This window comes from Centrocercus urophasianus, unplaced genomic scaffold (genome assembly GCF_019232065.1).
Source record: "Centrocercus urophasianus isolate 14NV4802_14NV808 unplaced genomic scaffold, USGS_Curo_1.0 seq_17, whole genome shotgun sequence".
Classification (NCBI taxonomy): Eukaryota; Metazoa; Chordata; class Aves; order Galliformes; family Phasianidae; genus Centrocercus; species Centrocercus urophasianus.
In genome coordinates, this window is record NW_024884722.1 from 29,520,027 (window position 1) to 29,541,263 (window position 21,237).

General features: G+C 37.8%; 1 protein-coding gene across 5 annotated transcripts in view; it reads left to right on the plus strand.

The window, feature by feature from the left end:
- The window catches only part of SHLD2 (shieldin complex subunit 2), a 36,666-nt gene that overhangs the window by 2,896 nt on the left and 12,533 nt on the right, over window positions 1-21,237 (plus strand). Inside the window, exons 3-5 of one of the 5 annotated variants that reach the window (XM_042818076.1) lie at window positions 16,041-16,087; window positions 17,300-17,353; window positions 17,708-20,137. In XM_042818076.1, coding sequence (XP_042674010.1) covers window positions 18,610-20,137 — 1,528 coding nt within the window. In that variant the 5' untranslated portion in view covers window positions 16,041-16,087; window positions 17,300-17,353; window positions 17,708-18,609. The other 4 variants (XM_042818078.1, XM_042818074.1, XM_042818079.1 and 1 more) reach the window with 4 other exon arrangements.

The following is a 21,237-nucleotide window of genomic DNA, read 5'->3' on the forward strand; positions in this document are numbered from 1 at the left end:
TAAGCTTAGTTTTCATTCACAATTTGTGAATAAATTGCACTACTTTTAGAGCTAAATCTTTGTATCATGTTTGTTACTTGTGTCCTTTTTATACAAAGCCAGTACCTGATATAACAGGGGTAAAATGAAAAGTGTGGCACAGTCATCTGGCTTCAAGATCCATTGCTGGAGGGCTGGCTCTGTGAAAAGCCATTAGAGGCAACAAATTAATTAGATGAATCTCAGAAGACTGTGTTTTAATTTGACTTTACTACATGAGCACTCTTATAAAATGATCTCTTGACTAGAAATCTTCAGTCATCTCTTGACAACCAATTAGCGGCTGAAGTTGATGGGAAGATGTTTCATAGGCAGTGTGAAGTACCAATACCTAAACATATCTGCTTAGAATGTGGAATTGTAGGGGTTGGAAGGGACCTCTAGAGATTGAATCCACTTTCTCTGCTGAAGCAGATTTCCTACAGTAGGTTGAGCAGGAAGGTGTCCAGACTGGTCTTTAATATCTCCAAAGCAGGAGACTCCGCCACCTGTCTGGGCAGCCTGTCCCAGTGCTCTGTCACTCTCACTGTAAAGAAGTTCTTCCTCGTGGTTTTGTGGAGCTTCCTGTGTTGCAGTTCGTGCCCATTACCCCTTGTTCTATTGCTGCGTACCACTGAAAAGATTCTGCCCCCGTTGGATTGGCTCCCCTCTCAGCATTCTCTTCTCCAGACTATTGAAACCCAGATCTCTCAGCCTTTCCTTGTTGTGTGGGAGGTTCTCCAGGCCCCACATCTTCTTTGTGGCCTTCTGCTGGCCACAAAGACTCTCTGCAGAAGTTTTCTGCCTTTTTGAACTGAGGAGCCCAGATTTGGATGTAGTGTTCCATATGTGGCCTCACCAGGGCAGAGCAGAGGGGAAGGATCTCCTCCCTCAACCTACTGGCTGCACTTTTCTTGATGCACCCTAATATACCATTGGCCTTCTTGGCCACAGATGCACTGGCTCAAGGTCAACCTGTTGTCCACCAGGCCAACCCCATCCTTGGATCATTTTTTTCAGAGCTTGTTTCCAGCAGGTCTGCCCTTAACCTGTGCTGATGCATGTGATTACTCTTCCTCAGGTGCAGGACCTTAGCCTTGTTCTTACTGAAGTTCATCATGGTCCTCTCTGTCCAACTCACCAGTCTGTCCAGGTCCTGCTGAATGACTGGAGCTACTCCTCACAGCTTTGTATTGTCTGTGAACTTACTCTAGGTTGACTCTGTCCCTTTGTCCAGGTCCCTGATTAAGGTGATGAACAGGACCAAACCCAGTACTAACCCCTGGAGAACACCCTAGTTACAGTGCTCTAACTAGACTCTGTGCTATGTTGATCATGACCTCCTGAATTCTGGCAAAGATTTATTAATCCCTTATCTGTTTGAGGTATCTAAACTAATTCTTCTTAATAGCTTCAGCTGTGTTTAGCTATACCAGTTCTGGAAAACAGGCTGGCAGATTGTTTCATGGGCTCCTTGATACAAAACAACCTGAAGTCAGTGATTCTCTAGGCAAGCTGCATGAGTTAGGTATATATGTGCTGGAGGTTGGAAATGTGCATTCTGTAATGTGGTTAAGTTGGAGAAGAGGTATGTGGATGACTTAGATAGTATTTGAAAGCTTCCAATACATAACGCTACTAGTGAGATGCTTAGACACCATTGGTCTAATGTTTTTTTTTCATGTTTTCATTTATTTTCATGACTACTAACTCGAGCTTTAACCACTAGCATCTTGTTCATGTGTATATATGCTAAGATTTTTTGTTGCTCTATTGCACTATAGAGAGTGCAACTTCGAATTGTACATGCAGGAGCCTGTCAGATTCAGGTTACCATGAAAAATAGAGAGTCTGAAATGAGAGAGTCTTGTTTTCTAAGCTGGAAATATTGCCACAAAAATATGGGCAGCTGAGCAAAATAATAGTTCAATTTATTATTGAAACAATCTGAATGCTTTTCAGTTGTCCTGGAAATCTGAAACAAGGTATCATTTGTTGTTTCTGGTAATAGAGTTAGTTTTGCAGAATGTGAGATTTTCCTAATTATATCAAGAGAAAGGCAGAAGAAAAGCCCTCAGTAAGGGGAACACATCCTCAGCCAGTTTGTCAGAGCACGTGTCAGAGGGAAGCATTCTGAGCTTTTTAAATGTTAATAATTCTGCTGTGGAAGTCAAAAAATATTGAATTGATTCTGATAACTGCCTCATGAGTAAATATGCTTTTGATTGCTGTGGAAAGTGGCGGTGCTTATGTTTGTCACTTTGAAAGACCTTCTGTCTCCATCTGTTTATATTGTTGCTGTGCGTGATGGCTGCTGCTGCCAACTGCTTACTTCAGCTTTGTGACAGAACAGATATAAAAAGCTCTTCAAGTGCACAGGAGATAAAGTCCTCGTCACTTGTTTAGACAGTCCATAGATATGCAAAAATTTTTGGTGGCATCTTTTGGTACTGTGTTGCTCTCAAGTTGTTATTTACTAGTAGGTGTTTCCAGGTAATATGGTGGAAATATGAACATTCTTTTTATAAAGCTTATTTTCTGTAAATTCATTTCAGGTCTTCAGATTTGTAGGACAAAACAGGTTTCATGTTTGAACTGAAGCATGCTGGGGTTGACAACAAATTAATCTATTTTCAGTGACCTTCCAGTCAACGTGGCATTCATTAAGCAATAGAGGCTTTTGCAGGTCAATTTAAAGACTTCTCTCCCTTCCTGTACTAGTAGGAGTCTGTGAAAGCAGCTGTTTTGACTCTGTGGAGTAATAGCTGGATTTCACTTGGTTCATTCTCGCATCCACTTAAAAAACAGAAGAGGAGATAATACAGTTACCAAACAATATATTTGAGCTTCTCACCCAACTGTCAGATGTGTTTGAAAAAGCTAGCAGTGGGAGAGCTGGCAGGTATGCACGCATAAAAACATTCACAGATACACTGTGAGCTTGCAAGCTTCTCTGCCCTGAAGAGTGGTAGAAAGAAAAGTACTTTAGTCAATTTGCTTACCAGGAGTTGAGATATTTCTTTAGAGCAGTGTTGGTTTTTTTAGTCAGCATAACATAATAGAAAGTGTGGCTTGACAGGGCAAATAAATAATTGTTTGAGTAGCATTTACAACATTTCTTTTTCTGCATCTCTTGATGGTCTTGGGTGTCTGGCTGAAAATTGTACCTGAGATTCTAACAGCTTGGAATCCCAGCATCAGAGATTGCAAACCAGCTTTTTCTTGCTTTTAATACTGAATTGGTAATCAGAAAATCTTGTTGATATAAACCAAGAGTCTTTTTGTTTTAAGGATAAACAGTAAAACTATTATGAACTAGAGAATACTAGTCTCCTGTAGTGCTTCTGTTCATATTTCTTTGAACGAAGTCAGCTTTATCCTTTTGTTTAGGAAGACACTGGTTATTGAATCTGTTGTTAGAATGTTTTAATGCTTAATTCAAGGGAGATTTATAGCATTAGTGTCCTTTGTGGAAGATGATAGTGGCTGAAGTGCAGAGTGAAAAAATTAGTTTGTTAATGCATTTGATGTTGGTATTGTTCATCAGAGTAGCCTTCAGGAATGCTAGATGGTATTTTTCGATACATTATGGATTTTCCAGAACTTTTCACTGGCTATGCTCAGTGTTATAAGTGCGTGTGATGTCTTGCCTTAGTTATCTTTCACAGACCTCAGCATTGTTCATGGTAGCCTTGGGATCTAGAAATCTAAAACAGGAAGTGAACTTGATCTAACTCATCCAAATGGAACCACAAAATGGGATGGTTCTGTTTTAGTTAGTGTCCCTCACTCTGAGTGAACTTCTTTGTCTTTAAATAATTTATTTCAAAGAACAAGCTAGTTATTCCTAGTACTTTTAGTCTGTCTTTTAGTTAAATGAACTGGTTTTTGAGTCACGTCCTTCTGTGGAAATACTGGAGCTCCTTTTCTCTGATCATTTTCTTGATTATTCTTTGTTATCTAAGATTGTCAGTGTTGGCAAGATAATGCCTTACTATCTGTTTTATTTTATCACCTCTGATTTTATTTTTCTTTACTGTGGAAGTCTAAGTTGAAGATAAGCTCTGCATCATTGTTGGTAGCTGATTTTCCTTAATTTAAGGAGTATTTTATTGTTGTCATCTGACTGTCAGTTTAAAAACATCAAGGACTGGCAAAAACACTTACTTTGAAGTTTTTTTGTTTTGTTTTGTTTTTTTTTTTTGCTGCCTTATCAGTTTTGTAGATAAAGTGGGGTTTGTCTTCAGTGAAGATCTAACTGGCAGTCCAAATAATACACAATTATTGTTAGTGATGTCAGCTTTCTTGAACATGAGTACATGCTCTGTGTTCACTAAGTTAGTAGAGCATATTGGTATTGTGGTAGTTGTGTAAATACAAATGTAATATTGGGCTGTATAACAACATTGTGCTATATAAGCAGAAATAGTTTCTTCCTCTGTCTGTTGTATGCCTTGAGAAGGTAGGAGATTAGAGGCAAGGGAAAAGCCAGGCTCCCTTGCTGTTTCTGTTCCTTTGGTATACTTTATGCCTCACTGGTGAACCCATAATTGTAATGCAAACCTATTAGTGTTATTGAGTTCTAGTTTAATTCATTCTTTGTTACAGGACTAACTCAATGAAGGCTGTTTCAAGTCAAGGGAATTAATGGGCCTGTTAACTTAAGGAAATATATATTTGGCCAAGTGTTGTACTCTTATCACCTTTTTTTCTCCCAGAGCATGCAGGTCTTAGTCATATCAGAACACAGCGCACTGCCTCAGCACTCAAATCTCAAAGGAGTTCTTAACATTTTGAAAACCAAGACATGCTTGTGTGGGTTGGTCCTTCACCATATGTAAAGTAGGAGAGAACCTGCTTCAAATAGTATGAGTTTCAAGAATAGAACAAAACAAAACAAAAAAAATCTAAATCAGGCAGACTAATAACAACTTTGAATTATTTGATTAATTTATACTTGCACCTGAAAACTTAGTGAAAATATGAAAGCATTAGACCGAAGGCAGTAACTTGTACTGCAGGCAGAGAGGAAATTAGATATAGAAATGGACTAACCATTTTAAAACGTCAACAGGTAAGCTGTAAAATTGAGTTGGAAAGGTTAGGTTTGTGATGGTTATCTAAAGGGCAGAGGAGTAGCATTGAGCAGTGGTAGTGCAGCATTTAAAGTACAAGCATGAAAACTTGTGAGTTCTCTGCTAGCTTCACCATACTATGTGGGCTGAAGCAAATTACTTTCCTATCTTCAATTCCCACAAGAAAAAGAGGTAGATGGGTCGTCTCTATTTCAAGATATGCAGATGACAAATACATTAAGTATCATTTAGAACGTGAGCTGGTTTTGCAAACTTCGGATTAGTAATAGGTGTAGGACAGAAGTTATGAGCAACTGCAGTATTTATCCTCTGAGAAATGGGGAACCTATGGAATTTGCTTTTATAGCTAGCTAATACAAATTTTCTGTCATATGTAGGTTTTCTCAAGGCGTAAAGTCTTCGGTTCTATTATGCGATAAATAATATTTCTTGATATCAGAGCACAGTAAATTTTCTCAGATATTTTCCTTGCTTGGAACAGAATCGGTGAGCTGTAATGAAACTGGAGTTCACGTATGTTTTTATAAGAATTGATGAAAAAATGAGCTTACGTAAAATTTCCAGCTTCTATTGGATTGAAAGAGTCTATTGAAATTAGTACTAGGGAAATGAGCAAAGCTTTCCCTGTGGGAACAGCACATGCTCTCTGTAGCTGCCTCTGTACATTATTTTGGTGCATTCGTTTGAATGAGAGTGGTTGTCGAATAGAAAGTAGGTTTTTCTAATAGATTTCAGTTATTTGTTTAGCATGTCTGAAATATTATTTTTTTCAGGAAGTCTTTATCTACCACTTCAGAGGATGGCGGGTGGAGGAGGGTAATATAACTTGATCTTTGGCTATATTTTGTTATAAAGTTTACTTGCTAATGTGCTGAGTGAGGTGAAACTACTCAAAGGAAATAGATATTGGAATTGGCATGAATTGCTTGGGAATATGCCAGTGTAGATATGATTGTGACTTTGAGTGTGCTGGGAAGTCCTGTTAGATCAGTTGAAAACAGCATCATTTCTTGGGCTGCATTAGTACGCTTTTTCTGTTTTGTTTTGCCATCCAAGGTAGATCATTAGAGGCTATAAACTCTGGAGACATAGAGACCAAAGTGACTTTCCCTGTCAGATCATTAACTGCCAATCCTAGATTGACCCTGTTGCAGTAACATGGTGTAGTTTAGTTATTCCCTGATCTTCCAGTGTACAGCAAGGTGACCTCAGCAGACAGAGCTTTGACTTGTCAGCCACGAGGTCTTTTCCTTTTTAGAGTAGGATCAAATCTTTTATTTCATCAGTGTTTGTTAAGCATTATTAATCTGGAAGATCAGTGGCAGGCTTTCCACCAATAGTACTGCGGTTGGCATCTAGCTCTTGACCTATGAATTCAGTATTTCCTTCCAAAGATACTGGAATTGGACCAGTCTTAAATTACAGTGAGTACTGTTACTAGTACAGAGTGTGGTGGCAAATTTGTTGTGGAGCCTGGATCTAGATTGGCAATCTAATGGAATATGGAAAACCTATTATAACCTTCTAACAGGAACAGCTTTGGTCCCCCTTAAAACTGCTTTGCTTCATCTAAGATTAGCAGCTGAATAGGTGATTTACAGTCCCTTCAAGCCTCTTTAGATTTTTCCACCTCTTTGCAGAATACTAACATCTCAGTGAGATTGGTTTCTGAAATTTGTTTGAATCAAGACCTTTCTTTAGTCTTTCATAAAGCTGTCTTAAGTAAGGCTGTGACTATGGGAAGAAATACTAACTTGGTGTAACACCACTCTTTGATACAGCAATACACATGCCTTTGCGTTTCTTATCAGTGCAGGATGCTGCTGAAGGATGTTTTCTGTTTTTACTTGCCAACTCAGGCTGTTCAAGATGTCTCCTAAACAATGTGTCATTTGAGGGATACTTGGAAAGGAGTATTTGGGCGTTGAATGGCTTCCAGGGTCAGAACCTCAGACATGAAATGTACCTGGATTAAGGTAAATTGAAGAAAGGCTGAGTGAACTGGGTGTGTTCAGCCTTGAGAAAAGAAGACTCAGAGGGGACCTGATCCAGGCCTATAAATATCTAAGGTGTGGGGGGCAGAATGGTGAGGCCAGTCTCTTTTCAGTGATGAGTGGAGACAGGACAAGGGGAAAGGGCCAGAAACTGCAGCATAGGAAGTTCCGCACAAATGTGCGCAAGAACTTCTTTACAGTGAGGTGACGGAGCACTGGAACAGGCTGCCCAGGGAGGTGGTGGAGTCTCCTTCTCTGGAGATGTTCAAGACCTGCCTGGATGCCTACCTGTATGACCTGCTGTAGGGAACCTGCTTTGGCAGGGGGGTTGGACTCGATGATCTCTGGAGGTCCCTTCCAACCCCTACAATTCTGTGATTCTGTAAACACTTCTTTAAAACATTTGATTTCCCAAGTTAAAGGGGTAGATGTAAGTAAAAGGGTCTGCCAGGTTGTTCCCATTTGGGATTAGAATTTTAGTTTCCTTTACAGCTGGAAGAATGGAATGTGGGTTTTACAGGTTGAGGGAAAAAACATCAAGTGATGTCAGTGTACAGAAATTAAATGCATAGTCAGATTTCAAGATTCTTAACTCTTTCAATGTTGTGCTGATACCTTTTTTCTCTCACATTTTTACAGCTTTTAACCAGCATTACAGCTTAAGATGGCAGTGCTTTGGATGCTTTACTCTTCATTCCCTATCAAACCAAATATTTGCTCATTCTTCATGGGAGTTAAATGCTTGGTCCCATGTTTTATTGCGAGTTGTTTGGTTTTTGTTTTTTTTTTACAGTGATCCAGATGTTCAGTTTTCTGCATGATTTTTCTGTTGGCAGCCACAGCTTATAATACTTTGTACCTTATGTTGTGATGTTATAGGAGTTCTTGACAAAAGCTTCAAACATCAATGAACATTTGCTCATTTGTTACTGAATATCTTATCTGTTGAACATTAATCTTTGTTTTGGGAAAGATATCTTTTCAGTTACTTCTGATATCTATACCATAAACTGCATCTCTACTTGCTTTTCAGGTTTGTGCTGATACTTCAGCTGTTTGTCTTTAATTCTTAGATATCTTTTCTGTTCCAGTGTTTCAAAATGATTGTGTTAAATGATGTGTGGTTGTATTTCATTTCATGTTAAGTTGTTAAGAGCTCATGTCTCCTGATTTGCATGGTATATTGGTTTTACCAGCAAGATAAGTCTCTCCGTATAGAATTAGAAACATCAGTGTAGGATTTGCAGTGACATGTCAAGTAACTCAGAATATCAGCAGAGACAAGAATTCAACAAGCAGTACATTTTGTTCTTTGATCAGTTGTAAAGGTTGCAAGTATCTGGAAAAAGATAGTAGGTGGTATGTTTAATGTAATAGCTTTTTGTTTTTCTGCTTTATCTGCTATCTTCTTAAGAGCTCACAAATGGATTTTAATTGTGAATTTCTTGGGAAAGACAAAAACATTGTGTATTTAATCATTAATTGTTCTGTACTCGAGACAATAGCTGATTATACGCTACGTCCTTCAGGCATTTTGAGTTTCTTCATGTTTTGTTTTTCTACTGGTCTTGTCAATTTTTGGTACTAAGACTGATCATCTTCTGTTATGCAGAGCACCATCTTCTCTCACTGAAGATTATTTCTCCTTAAATTGGGTTGCTAGCATGAGTGAATGTGATGAGCATGCAGATATGTGGCTCAGTTTTATCCCAGGCTGTTTGAGGGAAGAACTGGGGGTGTCTAGAATATTCCCAAGGATGAAAAAAAATGTAAGTGAAATAAATGGTTTTAAAGACTGTTCAGATAAGCTACTTGTAATGCAGCAGGTGGATGAAGCTGTTCTCACCCTTAATGTAATACAGCTCAATAATGAGGACTGTGTAGTACTGTAAGTAATAGTTTTATGTTAGAAAGTTATTGAATTAAAGGCAATGGAGTGCCCAACAATAGAGTAATACTGTTTTGGTACAAAGAGTAATTGAGGTATTGCCTCTAACACTAATACAGCGAGGAGAAGATATATCTTTACTGAGAATAATAAAGATACAAGAAGGCTTTAATCAGTAGTTATGCTGTTGAGGACTTAACACAGTAGAGGAAGATAAAAGATGATTTCTAACACCTCATCTTGAGGTTTTTGATTTTGTCAGAGGTAGGTTTGGATTGCTGGATTACTGCGGGAACAGATGTTTGTATAGGCTATATATACCAATGCTTCAAGCATTTTGTGCACAGTGATAGATGGATTTTCTCCAGTGTTGACATCTTCTAGCAAATTTATGGACATAACTTTTTATTGAGTAGAATAAAAATTGTGATTTACAACTTCTAAGTTGTACAAATTACTTCTAGTTACTAGGGGGAGGGTGGCTGGGGAGCAAGAACTTTACCTACCTTTGAAATGGGGGAAATTTATGTCTAAAAGGCACCTTTGGTTCAGTCAGCTGTGTTGATAGTTACTCAGTGTCACCTGTTCTCTGTTAAAGCTTAACTAGTTTGCTAAACTAATATCTATCTAAACCATTGAAATGGAAAGGCTTATCTGTTAAAAAGCTAATGGCAATTAATTTCATTTATGAATCATTTCTTAATTTCTTGATAGGCAAACACTTCCAAAAAAAAAAAAAAAAAACAAAAAAAAAAAAAAAAAACCTTCTAAACTTTTTGAGTCTTGAATTTTTAAAGCAGTTTAATTTAAAATACTCTGAAATCATTTTATCTTCCCGCTTTTGTTTTGTTTTGTTTTTCCCTGCAGCACTGTAGTAAATTAACAACTTTACTCCTTATCCATAATGCTGGTGGAACTGTTTGCTTGGTTGACGTTCATGGAGTCCTATAAAGAAAGGGCAGGTACATTGGTTCTGTAGCCACAGTAAGAAACAAGGATGTGCAGTGAACCATTTGTGATCTCTGTAGTGCCATTCATTGTTGTATAGAACCAGATTGGCCCTACTCTGAAGGTTAGAGCTGCTAAAGGTAGCTTTATCTCTGAAATGAGTCTTGCTGTCTTTTAAGATCGTATCTTTCAGTTGCTAAGGCTGAAATGTATTTCTTTGGAGTCAGAGGGAAGGAGAGAGTCCAAATTAGCCTCAAATTTTCTCTGTATCTTCAAGAACAAAAGCTGACTTGTATCCTAATTGCTGTATTGTATCACTATTGCTTTATCACTCCCATGTAATTAAAAATCTGACTTGTTTAAAGTGCAGCACTCACATCAGAAGCATGTTGTATGCTTTTGAGGTCTTAGATCTGTGGAGAAACTGTATAAAGCCTCCTTTCCTTTCTTCCTGAGCTATGAAAGTATCGTAAGAGATCTTCTGTTTAATACATAAAATTGTAAGTTACATTGTACCACACAAAAGTAAATTAATAACCTTACGTGAAGGATGTAATTGCATACAGAATACATAGTTAAAATGTTCAGAACGTGGCTGTACCAATGGTGCCTGGTACCATATTCTCAGTCTGGCCAAAAAATACTAGTTCCTGTTTATAGAAAGGTTGTTTGTTCTTATGGAGGAGTCTTGCATATAGAGTGAGGAAGAGAACAAACTATTAAGTTGTTGGTGTACAGAGTTCTTGTGGGCATGTATGTTAACTGGTTGCTACTAGAACTGTTCAAGTAGTTTCTAGTTTTACACAGTCCTTGAGCACAGCTTGATCCTAGTGATTGCTATTATGACTCCTTTGGGTGAGTGGGTGGCCTTTTGAGTTAACAAGCATGTAACTTGAGTTGCTTAATGATTCTGACAGGTTAAAAATATACCACTTGACTTCAGAATGCAACAGGAAGTGTGACTTTTCGTTAAACTCTAGTGCTAACGTATCCAGTTGTGAAGAGTGAAAGGTATTTTAGTAACACTTACAGACAACTGATTTGCATAAGGCTTTGTTCATTTTAGGAAAGGTAGGTTTTCAACACCCTGTCTCCCACAGTGCAAAGGCACAAGCACGGCAGTCTTACCTACAGCTCTTGTCTGAAGCATTGATCTCCAGTTTTTATAGTCTTCTCCTTTTTTGAGTCAACGTTTTGTAAAGAAAAAATATTATTTTTTTGCCTGCTGTAGGATGGGAGCCACATACAAAATGGGTGAGTAACCTCTATTTTTTGACTCACTATGGTGAGTGCAGTTGTGAGAGCAGCCTTTGATTATGGCTATTTGTATTCTAGAACCAGTTAATCCAAGTGCTGCATACATGCTGTGGAAGATGGATATTAGAAACTTCCATGAAACATGAAATACCAGCTTACATGTTTTGAACCTAAGTGGAATCTTGGTTTCTTTGGGAAATGCATTAGATATCATAGAATTGCTTGGCTTGGAGGGGACCTTAAAATACTGTAGTTCCAGTCCCCTACAATGGACAGGGTTGTCACCATGTAGATCAAATGGCTCAAAGCTCTGTTCAGTCTGACCCTGAATATCTCCAGGGATGGGACATCAGCAACCTCTCTGAGCAGCCTGTTCAAGTGCCTCACCACCCTCTGAGTGAGGAATTTCCTCCTAACATCTAACCTAACCCTCCCCTCTTTTAGTGTAAAACCATTCCCTCTTATCCAATCGCTATCAGACTGTGTAAAAAGTCAATCTCCATCTTTTTTTATAAACTCCCTTTAAATTTGGAAGTTTATATGGGAAGATGTACTTGAATCATGTTGTCTGTAGCACAGTATAATAGCACTGGTGTTTGTATTGTTAAATTGAAAGGCATTTACTGTCTTAAAAATAGATTTAAAAAAAACCTTACTAAAACAAAGGTCAGTGAGTTGTTACTCAGTTTGGAAACAAATTGTTCTCTTGATTAAATAATTTGGCCTTTTTAAAATAGCCAGACTTTTACAATAAGAAAATAAAAATCTGATGCAAGCCTTGCATGTTTTCTTTTTCACCATAATCCTAATAAATATACAGGCAGTTAATCTGATGTGAAGGGCTGCTAGATCTTGTTTCTTTGACAATGACGAACTGCCTCATTTTCATCTTATGTCCTGTATTTATATATCAACTTCAGTTTATCAGAAGATTTAAATTGTGGAATAGGTTTTTACTGGTAGTTATGCTTGTGGATAATTTTCTGCAGACTTGGCCTTTTATTTTTTTTCTGGGAGAAAAAAAAAAAATCACCACCTCCCCCTCCCCCCAACGTTTTAATTCTAAATTGTGAAGTTTTGGACTATACTGCAGTATCTGGAGGAGTATCTTTCCTTGGCAGAAAGTATAGTAGCTCAATTTTCTGAAATAGTTCTCAAAGTGAAGGGTTTATAGAATGCACGTTCTTTAAAACATGCGCATTGCTTCTGTGTATCTTTGACCTTTTACCTTTATCTTTCCTTCCTACTCATAAGGTCACTGTTCTAAAGAACTTTTAACTACTTTTGTTTGTAACAGACACTGTTCATCTCTAATTATGTGTTTTTAGTGTATTGCAAAACAAAAATCAAATAAGTAATGTTTGTTGCTTAAAAGACAAGATCTTGCAAAGCAGGAAGTTGGTGAATATGATCAAAAAGCATAGTCCCTTTACTCCAGTTCTCAGGCGAGAAGGGTTATCTCAGTGACTGAACTGGAAATGTGTAATGTTTAAGTTGTCAGATTTTTTTGCATACTTTGGTTTCAAAAAAATTTTTGCATTCATATCTAATGCAGCTGTTGAATAAATACCTATATACAGTCCAAACACTTAGAGAAAACATCTTAATTGCAGTGTAAGAGAAATATTTTTGATTGGAGCTTTTTTCTTTTCTTGCCCAAGTTGCACAGACATGTTGTATGTTCATATCTTTGTCCCAGTGTTGTTGTTCAGAATCTAAAAATGTGTGAAACTGTCACTACACTGCTTGCGGTTGGCTCAGGCTTCTGAGGTTATCACAGGTCTATTGCCTGTGATATAGTTAGCATTCTGCATCCATTTTTCCTTTGACTGGTGAATATCTTCGGAGATTTTCTACTTAACAGTCATACAGTATAACTTTATTCAAGAAAAGAAACTACAGAGTGAATTTAACTGGAAGTGAATGCTGTGAAGATAGCTATTAAGAGTTGTTTTTCTGTTAGGTCAGTGCCACTGTCTTCTAACTACAGTTAGAAGTGTAGAATCAACCATGCAAATGAGAGAGGGGTAAAAAAGCTCACATTTAAGATTTGAAATATCCTTCTTATATGTATTTGTTCTCTAAATAGCCAAATTTTCAACAGGCAATGGCCAATGAATTGATGTAGGAATCAGGTTATGAACTACATACTGGTTAAGATGTTCAGAATCAAACAACATCAGAAGTGAAAAGAGCACACTCCATAGTTATGTCTCATAAAGAATTTGAGAAGGGAAAAAGATGCGTGTTTCCATAATATTGCTTTAATTCTTCATCTTCTGATACATTACTGTCTGTGTAATTTTATTTACTGCTTGAAGCTTACTGTGTAAAAGACAACAAAATTGTTACCTAGAGGTAGAACTTCTGCAGCTAACTTGCTGTGCATAGAATAGTAAAGCCCTGATGACATGTTACTTGCATATCATTTTGAAAATCAGGAATTTATGCCTATGACTATCATTCATCACAACTGATGAGCAGCTGAATCTGTCATGCTCCTGCTCCCTTTAAATTACCTTGGCCTAATGCTCAAGTGATTATTGTAGTGAGTGGACACCTTTAATGAAGAGTAAAATAGGGAATAAAAGCAATTTTTTTAAGGTAGTTTGGGGGATACTTAGCTTCACAAAAAGTTTCTGGAGTACCTCTATCAGAAGAGGAGTTTTCAAGCAAGTCTGGATATCTTGTCCTATACACAACAAATTACTCTGGTTTAACATTTAGTGATGTAGTTGTGCATTTTAAAAACTGTTAATTTTAAAAATTCCTGTCTTGCTGTGTACGTTGAAGGAGATATTGTGTACCATTATGTATTTCTTGCAGTACGTGTACTAATGTTTAGCTGCAGTGTCTTGCAAATGTGAAACTTGCTGATGTAGCTACAGTTTTTAAAAGATCATTGACCAGTCAATCAGACTCTGACCATTTCAGAGATAAAAAGGTAGGCTTTTATTGGCTCTACAGATAAAGCACCTTTTCACAAATCAAGAAATAGTGTAATAATTAACAGATATAATGGATATGTGTATTCAGTTTTTTGTTATCTTTACAAGCTTTAGCTCCTGTTATCTTCATAGTTAACCCCTTTCTATCCACAGATTTCACACAGAATCATACACAATGTCCTGGGTTGAAAGGGATCTCAAAGATCATGAATCTCCAACCCTCTGCCACATTCAGGGCCACCAACCTCCACATTTAATATTTGACCAGGCTGCCCAGGGCCCCATCCAACCTGGCCTTGAACACCTCCAGGGATGGGGCATCCACAGCCTCTCTGGGCAGCTGTTCCAGCACCTCACCACTCTCGCCGTAAAGAATTTCTTCCTGACATCCAACCTAAATCTCCCCTCCCTCAACTTCAAACCATTTCCCCTTGTCCTGCTGTTATCAATCCTTTCAAAGAGTTGATTCCCCTCCTGTTTGTAGGCTCCCTTTAGGTACTGAAAGGCTGCAGTGAGGTCACCCCGCAGCCTTCTTTCCTCCAGGCAGTACAAGCCCAGCTCCCTCAGCCTGTCGGATCACTTAAATACACAATTTAAAAAACAAACATTTTATTTGTGATAGTAGTGTCTGTAATATGATTAGACTGTCCATTTTCTTCATTTTTTTTTTAAAGATTAATAGTAATTCTTTCTCTCTAGAGCAAGGCAGAGAACTTTGGTAGCAAAATTCATTAAATAAATACTAATGTTGTTCTAAAGATGGCATAGTAATGATTCTTTAAACAATTTTACCTATGGGGAATTTGCCCAAACTATTTAAAAGTATTTTTCATTTCAAGACAGAGGTGATTATAATCACTTTATAATCACTGTCTATTATTGACACTGTGGCTGGTGATTTTGATCTAGCAAATCACTCAAATTGCCAAACAAGGTCATTTGCTAGTGGGCTCATTAGGTGAGCTGGGAAATGCCTAGAATTATAGAGTGGCTTGGATTGGAAGGCACCCTAAAGATCATCTACTTCAAACCCTCTGCTGTGGGCAAGATGGAGACCAACCATTTCTAAGCTCTGAAGACAAATCAAATTTGAAGGTATTGAAAATATCAATGAAGCAGAAATTTGCTAAGTAGTAGCAAGATTCAATTGTTTTGATGTAATATCCTACAGAAATCTATGAAGTGGAAAAAAAAAAAAAAAAGTTTGGAGAAGTTTTGGAATTGGAAAATTGAAGAAAACTTAACTTTGCACAAACATATCTGTAAAGGTGGCAGGGAAAAAAAAGTACAAGTGTGGGACAAGAGGCTGGAGAGCTGTTTTGCAGAAAGGAATCTGGGGGTTCTGGTAACAGCAACTTGAACATGAGCCAGTTGTGTGCCTTGGGAGCCCAAAGGGTTCGTCAGGCCCAGCACTGCCACTGGGTGAGGGCAGGGATTGTCCTGCTGTGCTGTGGGGCCTCACCGTGAGTATTGGGTGCAGGTTTGGTGCCACGTTATAAAAGGTACATAAAACTATTGTAGCCCTTATTTCAATGCTATCAAGAACACCCACTTTATATCTAATTCAGTCACTGAAAGCTCTTGCAACTCCAGCCCTATAAACTAGCCTCTACATGTCTTATTATCTCTCCTCAGCAGCCAAATTGCCCTTCCAGTGTCCCCAGAACTCATAAAAGACTGATATTGGTGGGCTCATTAACAGTGCAATTGAATCCTATTTTTTATTTCCTTATTAAGAGCTCTTCTGAGCATTCTGTTGGCCTACTCTGAGAGTATAGAAAATAGTTAAGTAAATTATTTTTACTGGAACACATAGTTTGCTGAACGTTTGATGCACAAATGGTTGAGGTTTTCTAGTGGAATTGAGAAAAGCCTCTGATATCTCTTGCAGGTCAAAAGGACAAGCAATGGACTGCAGGACTGGAGCACCTGTGGCAGGTTTGTATTCAGCCCTTGTAAAAGTTACTTGAAATGAAGGAACTGTTCCTCACAAAGCCCGTTGATATTATTTTGCTAATCTCTGCTAAATGTTTCAGAAATAGCACAGATAGTGTCAGAACTTAAGTTCTTTTGTGTTATAGCACATGTAGAAGAGATCTTTGTAATTTGTTTCAACATCTCATGTATCTCTTCCTTCTTGCTAGACCTAACATTACATTATAGGGTACTTGCTTTAAAAGGATACCCATCTGTAGTGACTGTACTGACATAACTTAAATAAATAAAAAAAAAAGCTAGTAGTAGACAATAAAATTTGAAATGGAGGAAAGAATTTAGTCTTTCCAGTCAGATTACAGTTCTGAAGTTTGCATAAAATAAGAGTAACAAGTTCTGTTTGTTGTAGCAGATCTGTTCTTGAAATTATTTTGTGTTGTGCACTGGAGGGCTTTTTTTTCCTACCTATCTCTTAACTTGTTTAAGGATTCAGCCTCACTGTCATAAATTCGTAGAATAGCTGGGGTTGGAAAAGATTTTCAAGATCATGAAGTCCAACTGCACCCTAACCATACTACCTTGACTCTCCACTGCTATTGTCCCTGAATAATTCATCTGCCTTTCTTTCCTTTCTTACCTGATCCATTATTATTTTCTATGTTGAACTGGTAATTCTTCTTGCTTATTAGTGTTTTATCATTCCATAGTTATGTAATACGCAGCTTCCACACATATGATAATTGTCCTTTAAAAGTTGCATTCCTTCGAGCAGTAATTTAAATGTATAAATGTAGAAATGTGGATACTGTGCTCCAGGTTAAGTATGATTTATTTTGCAGGTGAGCTGAAGTGACTGCAGTGTCACTTGCTGTGTTTTGTAACTTTTCTTTATGTGCTGTGTTCTGACTGATCGCAGTGGCTGTATGCTGTTTCCTCAGTTGCATCTGTAAGACACCTGGGTTTAGACTGCCGGCATGTTTGTAGTTTTTCTTGTTGCTATGAGCATTTGAATGTGCAGGTTTATCGACCCCTAGTGGATTGTTAAGGAAACGGCAGTTAAGGGCGAACTGAAAAGAGCTACTGTGAGGGCTGCTCCGAAAGTAATGCCTCCCATTTTATCTCAGCTCTTGATGTCAGAAGAGGATGTTGGTGATACGGCAGTAGAGGTTGAGCCTTCCCACCAATACTGCAGTATGTTTTGTTGCTGTGTAACAGATGGCAGCAGAAGGACAGTCTGACGGAATGGCACCTGACACGGATGAAACAAAGGTGTGGAATTGAATTCTGCCATGCAGACACAATGACACCCACTGGCATTCATTGATGTTTGCTGGACGTTTATGGAGCCTGAAGAGTGGGTGTGAGCACAGTGAGGTGGTGGATGCTACGTTTCAGCAGTGATCAGTCGGTTATCTCCACTGGTGCAGATATTTGTGAGCACGGTGTGCAGCCTGTCATTGATTGCTGGTGAAAATGCACAACTAATGGTGGTGACTGTGTTGAAAAATAATGCTTTATAGCTGAGAATTTGTTCTATCAAATGGTGTTATGAGGCATTACTTCCAGAGCAACCTGTACTTTTGATTGCTGTGTCTGTTTTAATGCTGTTTCTTCTGTTTGCAGCTGGATTAGTTCCTGAATTTCTCAGCTGGTGCTCTGTTTCCTACCTTCACAGAATTCCTGCTACGACAGCTCTTATTAACACTGCTGCTAAAACTTAAACATGCCGTTAGGTGCCTGCATTTTAATGCATACAATGCTTTTAGCTGTATCTGAGTATTTTAAAATGACTGCTTAGCAGATATCTTAAGAGAAAAAAGTATTTTTTTTTTAGTGTGAGCTAAATTTTTTTTTAACAAGCTGGAAAAGCTAGGAACTTGGACAGCATGATAAAAAATATGAATTAACTTCTAAATCATTTGCTCAGTCTACACTGACTACTTTGTTTTTATTAAATATTTATAAAGTTATTGGTAATATCCTGAGACCTGGCCTTAAAATATTAGTTGACCTAATGTAGTGGGTTTTCTGCTAAACCAGGCTTGTTAATTTATAGCTGTGTAAAATCATGCATTTCTACCAAATTCCTCTAAATTAACCAAAAGTAGCTCTATTTTTATTATTTATAATTTTAAGTTATGTTTATGGTATCTGAACACAGGTCTGCTCATATAATGAGTGAACTACTAATAAAATTTGATTCCTGAGATCTTTGTTAGGATCTATTCATTACATTCTGATCTTCACTACAAGTCTACATCTGCCATGTTTCCAAGTATAAGGATGAGAAATGAGTTAGTATTCTTTACTTACTTGTAAAGTAAGTAAACAGGAAGTAACTTCCATTTTTTTAAATCGTGCATTTAAATGTATAGACTTTAAGTGATGTTTTCTATCAGCGGTTAAATATTCCTTCAAAGTTTATATACCTTAAAATAAGGAAAAGTTTGCATATAATTTTTGGCAGCATTTAGTATTGTAGTTACTGTGTAAATCACACTTTAAAGTTTAAAAAAAAAAAAAAAATGTCAGAAAGACCTCAAATTCATATTTTTGTTGGAGCACCCAGTATTTCAAGCCTGCTAGATGTGTCGGAACAAAGTAGTTCAGTACCTGCTGTTGAGAAGTGGAAAGAACTCCACTGTTCCTATGACATACACAATCTTTTTAATGAAGAAGACAAAGGTACTGACCATTTCGTGTTTCAAGCAGGAAACTCTGTAGTCACAGCAGTTCCCACAAATGATTACAGCTCTCAGCAGTCTGAACAGAAGAGATTAATGGTAGAAAAGGAGTGTTTGAAATCTTTTGTACCTGTGGTAGTAACTTGTGCTACTTCATCCCAAAAGACGAGAGGTTTAATTTATTCTGATTTTCAAATATCCAAAGATGGGCACATAAGTGCACACACAGGTGAGGCTGCAGATTGCCTCCCTCAGATATTTGTGAAATCAGGTAGACAGGATGAACAATCACATGGCAGTTGTTCAGACTTCACTGAAAGAAAATCCAGTCACTTAAGAATTAGGGACTCTGACATTTCTGATCTGGTTGGTAGTACAAAGCAGATCAACATACACCTAAGGTCTGTGGAACAAGGTGTTGAATCGAATCACAGAAATGATCACCATGAACATTTAAGTAGATATCTGAATGTGTTTTTCCCCCAAAATCAAGAGTCCAAAGCAAAAGGAGAATTAAGTGACTGTTCAGATCTTGCAGTGTCGACTGATACTGAATTTCGTAGCATAATGACTTCAAGTCAGGTAGCTGCTTTTGCACATGATCACTTTAAGAGCCAGAATGAGATGCGGAAAAGAACTGTAGAACTATTGAAGACAGAAGGACAGAGTAAGCATGAAGAAAGGCAATGTGATGACTACCAATTGGAATCTGGTGCTGGAAGATGTCTCTGTTTGGCTGAAAATGAGTGTAAGCAGGAGTATACAAGTTCTCCTGAACTTTTCAGTTCTGATGGTGATGAGAAAAACATTGGCTTTGAAGACACCAGAAGAGAAGAAAGCTCTAATGAAAATTCAGGGGAGTCTCATGAATGTAAAGTTCCTGCTGGGCAATTCATAAATGAAATCCATATTGAACCATTGAGCTCGGGGATACTGTGCTCTCAAGTAGAAAGCTCTCGTAAGAACTCTTATAAAAGAGCCCACAAGTCTGAAGATCTTTTTCATATTTTTAACACAACGTTTAAAAGGCAGCTTAAATCAAAGAGAGCTAAATTGAATTCTTCCCCATCCGGTCCTGGAATGACAGTGGGTCAAGAGTGGATGGAGTTCAAGCCTCAAGGGAAATTAGTATCACCACTTAAGGACTGCTGCTGCAAAACTCAGAAGTACAATGTTTTGGTCACCATAGTACACCCATGTCTTATCAAAGAAATACAGATGAAGACCAGACCCAAATCTTCATGTAAAGTTCCTGTAGCAACAATTGTAGTTACTGATCAGTCAGGAACTAAGAGAAAGGTGGTGCTGTGGCGTGGTGCTGCGTTTTGGTCACTCACTGTGTTTCCTGGAGATGTCGTATTACTTACAGGTGAGAAGTGGTTTTGGTTTGTTTTTAAATATGGATCTTAAATGCCCATTGGAAGTAGACTAGTGTGTAATTAGTAGCTTGGAATTATGCCTAACCATCTGTGAGTTTTTCTAACATCACTTGTATCACTCATATCGCTCAAAGTCAGTTTGAATTATTGTGGTCATCCTGACAGTTTAACCTGTCCATGTTTTAAGGCAGAAGTGCTGTTACAGACCAGACATTAGTTATTTCTTCTTTTGAACTTCTCTGCAGCATATGAAGACGTGTACTGATGAATGCTTTGTACTTGTTAATGCATATTAGGAGCTCCCTTTGTTAAGAGAATGCAATAAAATAGAAAACTACATTGCATCTAATCTAGGGCTGGGGTTGATAAGAACTTTATAGCTATCTAAATGTTCAGTTTTTGCAAAAAAAAAAAAGAATGGAAAAAAAAAAGTATAGAAGTACTTTTCTTTGAATAGCTCAATGATACCTTAAAGATGCCTACATCTGTTTGTTAACAAGAGTTCTTAAAGTAAGCACTTACATTGCACTGGTAGTTATTTTAAAGCAATTGAAGATAAGGCGGGCTTTGTTCTCTGCTCAGACTTGCTTACTCCCAAATACATCAAAAGTGTTTCTAGATAACCTCAGTACTATATTTCTTGCCAGCAATGTTGCACTGTAATAGCTTAGCAATTTTGCTTATACAGCGCTTGGTGTTGGGCTCTTAAATATTTTATATGAAGGATAAAGCCAAGCAAATGAGCAAATTGATTAAGTCTTCTGAAGGGATGTTGGTAGATTAGAAAAATCACTGTGCTTCAAAGTGATATCTCTGAAATTCTTACTTCATATGATCACTCCTGTGGGTGGTGTTACAGCTTTGGCACCTTCCTGCCATCTTGCAGCCCATTAAATTTAGCAGTTTGAATGACTAAATTTGTGTTTGTACTTTTTCCACGTTTTTGTGCAAGTCCCTTGCATATATCAATGTCAGCCATAGGTGTCTTGCACACTAAGATGCAGTGTGTCTTTGGTAGTGAAGAAGGCATAAGGCAGAGAGAGAGAGGGCAGGCAAACAAGTTGAGAATGAAGAAGACATAGTAGATGAT